Source organism: Schistocerca americana, chromosome 8, assembly GCF_021461395.2.
Source record: "Schistocerca americana isolate TAMUIC-IGC-003095 chromosome 8, iqSchAmer2.1, whole genome shotgun sequence".
NCBI lineage: Eukaryota > Metazoa > Arthropoda > Insecta > Orthoptera > Acrididae > Schistocerca > Schistocerca americana.
In genome coordinates, this window is record NC_060126.1 from 376,514,302 (window position 1) to 376,528,273 (window position 13,972).

The 13,972-nt window shown below is 42.6% G+C and overlaps 1 protein-coding gene across 2 annotated transcripts in view; it reads left to right on the forward strand.

Moving 5' to 3' along the window:
- LOC124544731 overlaps positions 1-9,262 on the forward strand; it is a 151,767-nt gene extending 142,505 nt beyond the window's left edge. For both annotated transcript variants that reach the window (XM_047123382.1, XM_047123383.1), the window contains exons 13-14: positions 3,970-4,489; positions 4,586-9,262. In XM_047123382.1, the coding sequence (XP_046979338.1) occupies positions 3,970-4,489; positions 4,586-8,114 (4,049 nt within the window). In that variant the 3' untranslated portion in view covers positions 8,115-9,262. The remainder of the gene's footprint in view (positions 1-3,969; positions 4,490-4,585) is intronic.
- The last annotated feature ends 4,710 nt before the right edge of the window (positions 9,263-13,972 follow it).

Here is a 13,972-nt window from a genome sequence, read left to right on the forward strand (position 1 = left end):
CTAGGCAAACTAAGGAAGTTGCAAAACCAGTAGTAACTGATTTGTCTGTGGAGATAGATTTAACTGAGAAAATCGAAGCAGCAGCAGAGCCTGGTGAAGTTGAGGCAAATCATATTGGGACAGCAGTAGCTTCAGGTCAGGTAAACATACCTCTGGAGTCGAACCAAACTGAGACAGTCGAGGGAATTAATGTAATGGAGAAAGTTGTATCAGGTGCAGATTTAGCAGCTGGACAGACAACCCTAGTTCTGAAACCGTGCCAGAGTGAAACATCTATGCTGATAGAAGTAACAGAAGTAGGTGCTGCATCTTGTCAGTCAGACCAAACTGAGGCTTCTGCTGCTGAGCCAGAGCAAACTGAGGCTTCTGCTGCTGAGCCAGAGCAAACTGAGGCTTCTGCTGCTGAGCCAGAGCAAACTGAGGCTTCTGCTGCTGAGCCAGAGCAAACTGAGGCTTCTGCTGCTGAGCCAGAGCAAACTGAGGCTTCTGCTGCTGAGCCAGAGCAAACTGAGGCTTCTGCTGCTGAGCCAGAGCAAACTGAGGCTTCTGCTGCTGAGCCAGAGCAAACTGAGGCTTCTGCTGCTGAGCCAGGGCAAACTGAGGCTTCTGCTGCTGAGCCAGGGCAAACTGAGGCTTCTGCTGCTGAGCCAGGGCAAACTGAGGCTTCTGCTGCTGAGCCAGGGCAAACTGAGGCTTCTGCTGCCGAGCCAGGGCAAACTGAGGCTTCTGCTGCCGAGCCAGGGCAAACTGAGGCTTCTGCTGCCGAGCCAGGGCAAACTGAGGCTTCTGCTGCCGAGCCAGGGCAAACTGAGGCTTCTGCTGCCGAGCCAGGGCAAACTGAGGCTTCTGCTGCCGAGCCAGGGCAAACTGAGGCTTCTGCTGCCGAGCCAGGGCAAACTGAGGCTTCTGCTGCCGAGCCAGGGCAAACTGAGGCTTCTGCTGCCGAGCCAGGGCAAACTGAGGCTTCTGCTGCCGAGCCAGGGCAAACTGAGGCTTCTGCTGCCGAGCCAGGGCAAACTGAGGCTTCTGCTGCCGAGCCAGGGCAAACTGAGGCTTCTGCTGCCGAGCCAGGGCAAACTGAGGCTTCTGCTGCCGAGCCAGGGCAAACTGAGGCTTCTGCTGCCGAGCCAGGGCAAACTGAGGCTTCTGGTGCCGAGCCAGGGCAAACTGAGGCTTCTGGTGCCGAGCCAGGGCAAACTGAGGCTTCTGGTGCCGAGCCAGGGCAAACTGAGGCTTCTGGTGCCGAGCCAGGGCAAACTGAGGCTTCTGCTGCCGAGCCAGGGCAAACTGAGGCTTCTGGTGCCGAGCCAGGGCAAACTGAGGCTTCTGGTGCCGAGCCAGGGCAAACTGAGGCTTCTGGTGCCGAGCCAGGGCAAACTGAGGCTTCTGGTGCCGAGCCAGGGCAAACTGAGGCTTCTGGTGCCGAGCCAGGGCAAACTGAGGCTTCTGGTGCCGAGCCAGGGCAAACTGAGGCTTCTGGTGCCGAGCCAGGGCAAACTGAGGCTTCTGGTGCCGAGCCAGGGCAAACTGAGGCTTCTGGTGCCGAGCCAGGGCAAACTGAGGCTTCTGGTGCCGAGCCAGGGCAAACTGAGGCTTCTGGTGCCGAGCCAGGGCAAACTGAGGCTTCTGGTGCCGAGCCAGGGCAAACTGAGGCTTCTGGTGCCGAGCCAGGGCAAACTGAGGCTTCTGGTGCCGAGCCAGGGCAAACTGAGGCTTCTGGTGCCGAGCCAGGGCAAACTGAGGCTTCTGGTGCCGAGCCAGGGCAAACTGAGGCTTCTGGTGCCGAGCCAGGGCAAACTGAGGCTTCTGGTGCCGAGCCAGGGCAAACTGAGGCTTCTGGTGCCGAGCCAGGGCAAACTGAGGCTTCTGGTGCCGAGCCAGGGCAAACTGAGGCTTCTGGTGCCGAGCCAGGGCAAACTGAGGCTTCTGCTGCCGAGCCAGGGCAAACTGAGGCTTCTGCTGCCGAGCCAGGGCAAACTGAGGCTTCTGCTGCCGAGCCAGGGCAAACTGAGGCTTCTGCTGCCGAGCCAGGGCAAACTGAGGCTTCTGCTGCCGAGCCAGGGCAAACTGAGGCTTCTGCTGCCGAGCCAGGGCAAACTGAGGCTTCTGCTGCCGAGCCAGGGCAAACCGAGGCTTCTGCTGCCGAGCCAGGGCAAACCGAGGCGTCTGCTGCCGAGCCAGGGCAAACCGAGGCGTCTGCTGCCGAGCCAGGGCAAACCGAGGCGTCTGCTGCCGAGCCAGGGCAAACCGAGGCGTCTGGTGCCGGCAAGGAGCAATCTGAGGCGTCTGCTGCCTCCAGGTCAGAGGAAACTGAGGCGTCTGCTGCCTCCAGGTCAGAGGAAACTGAGGCGTCTCCTGCTGCGTCGGAGTTGGGGTCGACAGAGGTGGTAGCTGTTTCTGACGAAAGTGGGACAACTGTGGAAGCTGACCGAAGTAGGGCTCCAGTGGCCACCACAAGGCCCAGCGAAACTGAGGCTCTGGTGGACACTACAGGGCCAGGTGAAACTGGGGCTCTGGTGGACACTGCGGGGGAAGGCAAAATTGTGGCTCCGCCAGCAGCACCATGGCCAGACAAAACTGGAAGTTCAAGTGTGGCAGCACAGCCAGATGAAAGTGAGTCACCGACAGCAACTGCAGATTCAGTCAAATGCGAGGAACCAGCAGCCACAGGAGAGTCTGATCAGTCTGATGATTTGGCAGTAGCTGCACAGCCAGACAAATCAGAAGCTGCTGCCACAGAACAAAGTGGCACACCTAAGAGTTTTGTGGGTGTTGACAAATTCAAATTATGCAATCAAGTAGGCAGTTCTGATAAATTGAGTTCATCAACTGAGCGATCTTCTCAGGCAGATCAGCAGTTACCACCATTGACTGATTCAGATCAAATAAAAGCTACAGAATCAAGCGTGACGCCTGAAATTAGTAAGGAGGGAAGCTCAGCAGATAAAGCAGAAACAGGTGATACAGGTTTGGTATATCACAGTTCCTCATCACTGAAGAGAAAAGCAGTTTCTCCGGGATCTGATGCAGATAATTTAAAAGACTATGTGAAGCCATGTAAACTGGTGAAATCTTCTGATGTTCCTGATACTACTTCCAGCAAAATGGAGAAATCATATGGTTCCCAAGAAGTAGGGGAGGATGTGAAAATATCAAACATTAATGTCGAGGAATGTGAATTAGTTGAGAAGAAAGAAAGTGATATTTCTTCCACTGCTGTTTCTACATTATGTATGGAAGAAACACTGTCTTCAGTTGATAGAGAACATGAAGAAAGTTCCTCATTAGGGATGGGAGTTACAGAAACAGAACAACTTTCAAAATCAGTTGCTGATACCTTATGCGGTAAAATGGCTGACACAGAAAAGGAAGTATGTAATTCTCCATGTAAAATTGATTTAAAGAACGAAACTGCAGAAGGAACTGGACATACGTTGCCAAGTGTGGAATTTGAAAGCAGTGTTGCAAATTCTCTGTCATTAGTTAGAGATAGTGCTTCAGAGAACATAGGCCCTTATGTTTCTAGTGCTCGTGAAGAAGTAAATACAAGTTGTGTTACTGAGGAAATTTCTGATGTAGACCAGACATTGAAGGCCACAAAAGTGGAAAATGAAGTTTTTCCATGCAGTGAAGAGTCTAACGAAATATCAGTTCACCATGAGAGGTGTCACACTGAACAGAGTTCTTCTGTGACACCAGAACTTAATTCTGGTATATTGGAAAGAAGTTTAGAGGAAAATGTTCTGAAGAATAAAGTGGCAGGTGATTTGCTGTCATTGGAGAAAGCAGATACATTAGTGGATCTTGAGTCTCAACCTGTCTGTGCTGCAGAGACTGAAACAACTAACAGTGTGCAACCTTTAACCTGTAAATCTCAAGAAAAATGTCAAAGTCAGATAACACCTAATGTGGATATTTGTGCAACTGTCCAAATTGCTGGTAATAAGAACTCATTTTCTGATATTACAGATGAGCAGATGGAAATTGAAAGCAAGCCAGGAGGGGAAACACCAGAACCTTCTGCTTCGGAGATAGAAGAGAAGGACGAACCATCTTCAGAGGTAACAACAGAAACTGCAGCGGTTTTGCCTCTACACCCAACACTACATTCTGAAGAGATCATTCCTATGGATGTTGATAAAAATGTGCAGTCAGTAACACCAAGTGAATATGGCATAATTTCCAAATCTAGTTTGACAGAAAAGTCAGCATTAGATATAGAAGTAGCAGTCATTAAGATAGAGGATGCTGTACAGTGTGAACCAAATACGACAAATGTGGTTCCTCAGGCATCCAATACTGTCAGTGCTAGACAGGAGCAGCTGCATGCGGCAACAGATGCTGCTGCAAATCTGTCAGCATCAGCAGAAACCAAACTAGGACTTGCCAGAGAGTTGTCAGATGATATGGGGAAGAAAGAAGTATCATCGAAATTTGTGGATGTTTTCCCACAGTCAGTACAAAACACAACAGTGTTACCACCAGAAAAGACATCGTCCATGTCCATATCTAACACTTCTGCAGAATTAATAACAAGTTCTGTGGTGCCTTTGTGTGTAGAGCCAATCCTTACATCTGATGCACCGATGAGTCAAGCAATTACATCTACAAAGGATAAAGTGCCAGATCAACAAAATGCGACAAGAATAAGTCCTCTCACAGCCAGTGCCACCATTATAGATGAAGGAAAGTTCCCTAAAGACACAGTTGCTGTGCCATTGCCATCAGATGATGTCGAAATGTCAAAACCGAACATTAATCCAGTAGACAATTCCTTAGAACCATCAGATGGTTCTCCATGTAACATACGAAAGACACTAAAACATGAAACAGAAACTTCCAGTGTGAGGGTGTGTCTTCAAACTGACAGCTCAAAACATGTATCATCTTCAGACAGAATGGATACAAATTTGGAAACAGTGCATGTAGTTTTAAGTACATCAGAAATAGCACCAATGAGCCCAGTTACGACAGTCGCATCCAGTAAAACTGAAGAAATTAAAGCACTGGAAGAACTAAAGGCTCAAGGTGTGGTACCTCATGAAAAAACTACTGCAGAGATAGCTGCATCATCAGCTATAACAGAAAATAAAGGAACTTTGCCAGCAGAAGATCATTGGGGCAAGAAAGAGTTACTTGGAGACAGAAAGCCTGCAGTTAGCTCTGATAAACCTGTAAATGAAAAAACAGAATGTAAAAATACTCTCATGGCTACCTCAGTAAGTGTAAAAGCCACTTTGAGCCCATCAGAGTCTGATGAAGTATGTGAAGAAACAAGTCAAGTCACCATTGAAGGCACCATAATTTCAGATGGTGCGGTTAGTACTCCATATGCAAGAACAGATTCTGAAGTTGGGCATGAGAATGTAGAACAGGTAAAGCGAACAGGAGAAATTGTCCTTGAAAAGGGCAACAAAGCAGGCTCTGAATCCTTGCCTAAAATGGGTGTTCATCAAACTCACAGTAGACCAGAGCCATTAACCCAGCCAGAAAGTGCACTTTCAGTTGCCCCTAATGTTACAAAAAATTTGACAATTGCAAAAACAGAAGTAGAGGAACTTCAGATGCCAGAAGTTGCATTTTGTTCAGATAAATTATCAGGTGCAAGTGAAGTGGGAACAGACAAAATGCCCTCAAGTATTAACACACACACATCTAAAGCAGCTGAGTTGTCCAAAGAAACAACTAATGAGACAGGAACAGCCATGCTGGATTTGAAGGAATTGGCACATTCACAGGCAGATGAGACTCTAGTGCCAGAGAGGACATTTGTATCTGATGATGAAGCTGAAGTCAAGTCTGAAGAACCTAAATTGTGCACAGTAAGTGAAAATAATCTGACAACTTCACAGACAGTAACAGAAACACTTGAAGTGACGAAATCATCAGAAACTGCTCAATCCATGAAAGCACTGACAAAACCATCAAACAAATCTACTGTAGTCTCATCACATTCTGAAGCAGAAACGTCAGTTGTAGATGCCAAGTCTAAAGTAGTTACATCAACAGTAGAGATTGTTTCTGAAAAACTTGAAAGTATGGTGCCTCCACTAAATCAGTTTACAGGTGAGCAGCTAGCAATGGCTTCTGAAGGTACAGAACAGGAAATGAAAACTACGGGACTCCAGATTCCTCGAGGAACGACTGAGGTTCCTGGTGTACCAGGCTTGGACATAACTGCTCATGCTGTATTAAGTTCACAAATGTCTCAAAATATGATGCTGAAATTGGAAAAAGACCAGAAAGAAACTGAAACTCCAGTTTCTGAAACAGAAATTCTTCAGCAAGTCGACCGGTGTTTGGAAACTAAGGAACCATCAAACATGTGTGTAGATAAGAATGAGTTAGAAACTACATCATCAAAAGCTCTGAAAACTACTGTTGAACCAAATAAGTTGTCAGGCATAGAAATGCCATTAGGAAGGACATCATTGACTGCAGATGTGCAGGAAATTGAAGCACCACATACTCCAGCAGTTAAATCTGAGGAAAGTGTTGCACATGCCTCGGATCAGCTCTCAGAACAACAAGATTGTGGGGGCAAAAGAAAATTATCTCAAGAAAGACCTTCTGAACAAGCGGTAAAATCTGAGGTAACAAAGCAGACTGTTACTGATGTGCCTTCAGTGTTAGATTGTGAGATACCTGCAAAGATGATTGAATGTGTTCATGCAGAAACATCTTCAAACAAAGAGCAAGGTCAAAATGCACAAAAGACATTGGTTGCTCCTGAATTGGGCTCATCTTCTGTCCATGAATCATCAGAAATAGTGAAAGATTCTGTGACACCATTGGACTCAAGTTGTGCAATGCCTGAAGAAGTAGAAACAGCATTTACATCAGAATCAGAAACTTCAACAAGATCCAAACTGGTGGCAACTATAGAAATGGAAGAAGAGAGACAAATGATTGTAGTAAAGATAAATAAATCAGGTGAAGTAGAGCAGTCCTTAAAGGGGAATGATACACAGAGTGTAAAAGTATCATGTGTGGAATCTGAGAAAAGGTTAGCTTCACAGCAAGCTATATTAGAAAAGACAGAAAAATCATTACAGTCTTGTGAGGTGCCAACATCTACAGGTTTAATAAGTGAAGAATTATTTGTAAGAAAAACAGCTGATGATACATCTGAATTGTCTGGCAAAGCCTCAGTTAATCAGGGCAGTGTAAGTATTTCAATTTCACCAAGGTCTTCCGATGAAACGAGTTTGTTTGAAAAGGTGGCTACAAAAGAAATTGGAAGTGATGGTATCAGTGCTAGTCAAAATTCTCTTACAGCTAAGAATAAAGTTTCTGTGGATTGCAGTACATCAGAATTTGTTCCTGAGAAAACTAATTCAGAAACTGCTGAAACTGAGACAGCAGGTGAAATTTTGCTTCAATCAAGTGACCTAATTAAAACATCAGAACATCATTTTATGAAGGAGAAAACTAATGAGGAAGCTGTTGAATTGTGTGCAGCAAGTAAAAAATTTAAAGGGACAGAATTATGCTTAGCCCAGGAAGATGTGCCCGATTGTGACAAAAAGGTGGATCAAAAGTTGGCAAAACAAGATAAAATACAGGATACCCCAACAAATGTTGACTCTGTATTACTATCTACATCTCTTCAGTCTTCTGTTGAAGAAAAAGTAATTGAAAATTCTGAAAGTAGTTTAGGCACAGCTGGCAATCATCTTAGTCAGTCTGCCGCATCAGAGGAGTCAAAACCTGATGTAAAATGTGTCAGCAGTGAGGATGATGGTAATTCATGTGAAAAGGAAGATACAGAAAAAAATCAGACACATTCACCAACTTCAGATCCATTGGCAAAGGAAAATGAAAGTGATTCACAAGCTCGTGTTAAACATAAAGTCAACAGTGATACTGATAGTGAACGAACAGAAGTTTCTATAAAAAGAAAAGTCTGGGAAAGTGAAAATGAGACTGAAGTTAGCCCTAAAAAAGTAAAGATTGATGACTGTAATATTGGTATATCATCTATTTCTGATTCCCAGTGTTCTAAAAGTCCTGAATCACTAAAGAGGAAGAGTGCGAGTGATGATGCAGAAACTGGTGATCAGGAAAGTAATACTGAAAAGAAAAAACCTAAAGTGGAAACATCAGAGCAGTGATTTTTGTTGTTGGTGGTACCAGTTCAGAGGAATTCACACACATTCCAAGTTAAGTTAGTTTTTCTTTGTTCATGTGTGTTGTGGAAGAGTTAATTTATTTATGTATAGGATTTGTTTGTGTGTTTGATGCCAGATGTTAATACATTTTGGTGCTTTTTGCACGCACATTACTATACAATCAGAGGTCTTTTTTCCTGTGGAATATGTTAACAGTGTCTAAAAGACTCTGGAATTCTTTCCTTCTCTGTGGGTAATTGGAAGGGGTTAGCATGGGATGGGAAAGTGGATGATGTGAAATAGAGGTGCTGTGGTATTCACAGGTTTTATATGAAAGTATATATATTATATGAACTATTGAAATTATATATAATCCAACAGTATTTACATGTCAAGTGAAGATCTGGCTGAACTAGAACTGTTTTGTAAAATTGCAATAATAATCAGTTCAACACTCCTTGCCACAGTTTTGCTGTTACGGAAATTTGGGTTTTGCTCCCACGTCTAGTTTTATGCAGCATCCAAGTACAATGTGTCTAACTTTTTGTAGCAGTCAGTTTTCACAAAGATTCTGTATTACAGGTTTCAGGCATATTGCATTTGAACTATGTGACATAATTTAGTCTTCCACTGGCAGAGTTTTTAATTATTTTTTATATGTTAATGCAGGTTCCTAAAGTTCCTATGTCTTCAGTTTTGTATTTGAAATAATATCAGCCGTGTCGCCTTTGTCACTAGTCAATCTTCCATTTGTGAGATAGACTGATTTAATTACTACTTTAATATTTTTATGCATTGTCCAAACAACAGGTTTTTGAAGCAACTTGTATTTCTGTCAATCTCTTCATTAAAACTTTTCTTGACACATGTTTATATACACACCTCTGCATTTATGTAGCAAACGAAAGAACTACCATTTGTAATTACTTGAATTTTCTTTATTTGCTTCATATATTTTGTTCTTTATTTGCTATGTACTGTTAGTTTGTAATGACTTTGTCTCTTAGTGGAAAGTTTATATGTAGTACAATAACACATCCTGTGTAATATGATGGACAATTTTTGTTGTACAGGCTACTTATGTTCAGACACTTTACATCTGCTGTGCTGCAGATAATTGGTCAGGATGAATAAAATACATTTTATACCAATCATTAGTTATCATTAAATGTGATGTGTGATGTTTATTTTTGTTTTCCTCACAAATCCTTTATAAACAAGCAGAATATACAGTAAAGCAACATGTTACTTGAACAGCAGATTTGGATGAACTGTAATTTGTGTTAAATTTCTAAAACAAGTTAACAGTTGTTACAGTAGCAGAAATAACAGAATGGTTCAAGAAACAAAAATTAGTGAAGGCAACCTACTCACCTATAAGGCATTCAGCTAAGCATGGCACTATTACAAAATTACAATTACCAAGTTTACTTACCTTGCTTACTTAATATGTTATATGATGTCATCATCTTGGAAGATAGAAGGCTAAGAAAGGGTAGAAATAAAAAGTAGTAGTAAGGTGTAAAGGAGAGTGGAATGATACAGTCATGGTCAGATGTTATAGCAACTAAGCAAATTTATTGTTACTATTGACATGACTGTAAACAACCCTTAAATTTGTGGAACATAGGTAGATTAGAGATGGAGCATGTTTGTATCTAAATTTCTCACTGGAAAGGTTATATTCACATCATTATGATATGAAAGTGAACACTGAGCAGACAGCTTTTTTCTTCACTATTCCCATTCACGTTGAACTACAGAGTACGAACAGTACACTAACTACTCCCAGATGGAGTACAGAATCATTACTGTAAGAAAAGACTACTCACTGTATAGAAGCAGCATTGAGAAGATAATAGGCAGGTAAATGAGAAAACAAAAAGACGAAAACTACATAGGAGGGAGGCAAAGCAGGGCAGATGATTATTTGGTTTTAATGAAATGTGTGTGCAAGTGCTTTAAGAGTGCCTCAAAACGGTATCATAATGTGTTACGAGACAGATAAGGTAGAGTACTTAAGGAGTTAATTGTTTTAAATTCAGAAATGAAAAGTAAGCAAATACCCTTATACCGATGTAATTTAACCTAAATGAAAAGTTTTAAACACCACTTTTACTCCTGAATTTCAAGTCCATTTAAGAGGTCCAAGAAGTCATAGCGTTTAATTTTCAGAATAACTCCTTTGTTGAATTTGAAGGATTACACCACAAATTATGTTTGGAGGGAGAAAATATGTTATGTAAAACAGTCCAGAATTGTATCTGTGTGTCTATAGAAAAGGTACTTTTTTTTGCATGAAACTTTTAACATTTTTAATAAAGTAGTGATATCCTTTTGAAATTTCAGTTTGGACTACAGTTTTAAAATGTACCATGTCTTTGGGAGTAGTGTGTTTCAAAGTGATACCTAGGGTAATATTATAGATTCAAGAAAGAGTAAGTGAGAAGGACTGCCGTATAAAGTACCAAGTATTAATTTTTGAGCACTAGCAAATTTTATGGAATCAAAAGTGTAAAGTATGACACTGCAGGTGAAAGAATCACACATGTTCACAGCAATTGCTGCTTACTCAGATTTGTAACAGGACCTTCCACCTAAACCACAATTTTCTGTTTGGAACCTCAGAGCAGGTAGAAGTAAATCAGTCCTGTACTCAGGCAATGAGCATTGGGGAAGAGAGAGGAATCCTGTGTTGTTATGGGTAAAATGATTTGCTTTGCTTTTTCGCCAACCTGTTGTCAAGTGTGTGTCTGTATTGTGTGGATGAATATATTGGCTGCCTCTTGAGCAAAGAAACAATGTCAGAATTCTTTCTTGGAGTGTATATACGTGGTAAAGTTAGTAAATTGCTTGTGTGCTGCTTTTTGGTTAAAGTAAACAGTGCATGGCAAAATGGCACTACCCAAAACTGGCCCCTGGGCAACTGTTGTGCACCATAGGCATTAGATAATGAGGTAAATGATGGTTGCGGAGATGTGTGTGGGCAAATAGATGTGCAACTGTTGAGCAGATCTCTCAGATGAACCAAGGGGATACCAACTGTGTCTCCCATTGAATGAATATTGCTGCTTATGGACCTCCATAGCAGGTGCCTGGTTTATGCAACCTTGCTGACTGCTGTGCAGTACTATAACTGGGCATCCACTGAGTGGAGATAGGTGGCCTTCTCAGATGAATCGTGTTTTATGCTCCATTGGACAGTTGGCCATTGGCGTGTATGACATGATACGTCTGAAAGCAAACACCCTGCAACAGTTGTCTGAAGGATCTAGGCCAGAAGAGGGAGTGGTGTGGTCTAGGGAGAGTTTTCATGGCATTGTGTTTGTGATCTAGTCATTCTGGTAGACACAGTAGAGAAACACAAGCATGCATCTACCCTTGAGGGCCATGTACACCCCTACAAGCAGTTTGCTTTTCCTTGGCAGTGGGATGTCACACTCTTCGCTGTGTGTGTGTGTGGGGGGGGGGGGGGGGGGGGGCGTTGAAGACCACTAGGATGAGTTTACTGTACTCGTCTGGCCACCAAACTACCTGGATTTAAACCCAATCAAGAATCTGTGGGGCCAGCTTATCGGGATGTACATGCCATAAATCCTCATCTGAGAAACCCAGTGCAGTGGGACACGGCACTGAAGTCAGCTTGACACATCCCTGTTGATATCTTCCAGAACCTCATTGACTTTCTTCCTGCATGTCTCGTAGCAGTCCGCACTGCAAAACGTGGTTATTCAGGCTTTTGACAGGTTATCACATGAATGTGACTGGACAGTGTAGAACTTGGTATTTTCTGAATTGAAGATTCATGTATCTGCACAATGAACAACTAGGCCAGGCCTGCTCACAAATCTACTCATGCATACTGGCTCGCACTCGCACCTCAGGAGTGAGCTGAAGTTGAGTAATGGCAGGTGAGGAGAAATTGGAACAGGGCAGCTGGGCATGAGAAACTACTGTCAGTGTATGTATTCTACAGTTGCTAATGTCAGTTCTACAGAGAAGTATCGCTCTGTGGTGGCTGATTAATACCTTTCATAGCAAATTTATTTGAGACTTACATTTCTTTTAATTAATGGGGTGAAGAACACGGAGCAGCTAAGTATGAAACTTGATAATGCTTAAGAATAGTGCAAGACTTATGATGGATGTAGTTTTGAGCTGAAGTTTAAGCTGACATCTTGTATTTTGTGACTATTTTATTCACACACAAAAACACTGGATGTCAATAAATTACACTGATTTGCTTTTCACTAAAGTATCAGTGTCTAGTACCACTTTCAGAGCACTGCTAATTCAAAGGTAAGTTTTAAAATTGCAGTTTTTGAGCTACTTTGGTTCGACTTTGTTCTCTTCATTGTGTAGAAAGTCTATTGGACAAGTATGTAGTTCCAAACATCAACATAAGCATAACTGAAAATGTGAAGTTGTGGAAGTGTATGTTGCATAACGTGTTTTAGATGAGTGTATAAAGGCTTATTTTATTACGAAATTTTTCACACAGCTGACTGTGGCGCTGTTGTGTATAAATTCTAGCTAGCAGGGCATCCTGTACTGATGCCTTGTAAATTGATATTGGTATGTTAGGCTTTTTCTTTGAAGTTCATAACTCTGCCATGATGCTGCCTTTCATCGATGTAAAAAGGGCTAGTATCCACTTTAAGCACTGTCATTAAGTATATATGCTAACATGTAAGAGTATGGCAAACAACATAGTGCACAGTTGGCACTTCCTCAGTGTAATGATGTCAGCCCATCCCATTTTACCATGAGTGCTCTACCGATATGGTTAGTGCTCGCACTCGCCTGGCCATCTCCTGAACAGGACTGCTGCCTGTTCTAGACAACGTTTCTAATGTTTTGATGGAAGAGTTGAATATATTTTTTAAATATCCATGGCTTTCTCCAAGCTGTAGCTCTCCCCCTCCCCCCCCCCCCCCCCCCAAATCTCCCCTCCCAATTGTCTTTCCAATTAACTAAATTTGTTCTGCAGCTCTTGTTTTTTTGGTAAATACTCTAAAAATGCGTAGAGGACATTGGAAATCATTGCGATGGGGTGGATGCTGCTTTGATCAGAATGGATGCTTCAGGCAGTTAGCTGAACAAGTAGCCTCGTACCAGGTGCTTTCAGATACAAACCATGCTATATATGATATAACTGAGAGAGGCTTCATTAGTCACACCTGTATGTGAATGCCCCTTCCTTTGAGTGATTCTCCAAGCTCAGTTAATACAAGCCACAAAATGCTTACCATACTGTTCAAAGAGTGGCATGGTTTTTGCAGTAATGTGAAGAGCATCCTGTTAGCAATGTGCCTGATGTCATTCTCAATTGTAAAATGAAGGTTGTACTGCTGCATATCTTTTGCAAGATACTTCTTCAAAGAAACTAAATTGTAAGTGATGTCATTGTGCCCTACATTTGGCCTAAAAATGCTAGGTATCTCATCACTTTCCAGATAGTTTTCCCGCCTTTTAATATTTCCCATCCATGGCTATTACCTAGACTTAGACCAAACCTTACACTGTGAACTGTCAGATTGATTCTGAACTTCTTGGAGTGTCTTAAGGCTTGATTACAATCCAGTCTTCTGAGCAGCCCAACATTATGACTGCAGCTCACATTACCTTTTACTTTTTTTGTGCTAGTGTTTTACCAGCTTGAATTTTCAAGAGATGGTGCTGTGTATTGTGCAGTGGTCATGACAATTATTGTATTTCTAGAAGTCACAAGCATCATTACTAATATAGCTTGTGTTACAATGTCCTCAATGAAAACCATGTGGACATTCCTCTCACTGAATGCCATCTGCACACTTTTCCATTTTGACAGTCGAGCTTTAAGGTATCTGGCTAATATGTTT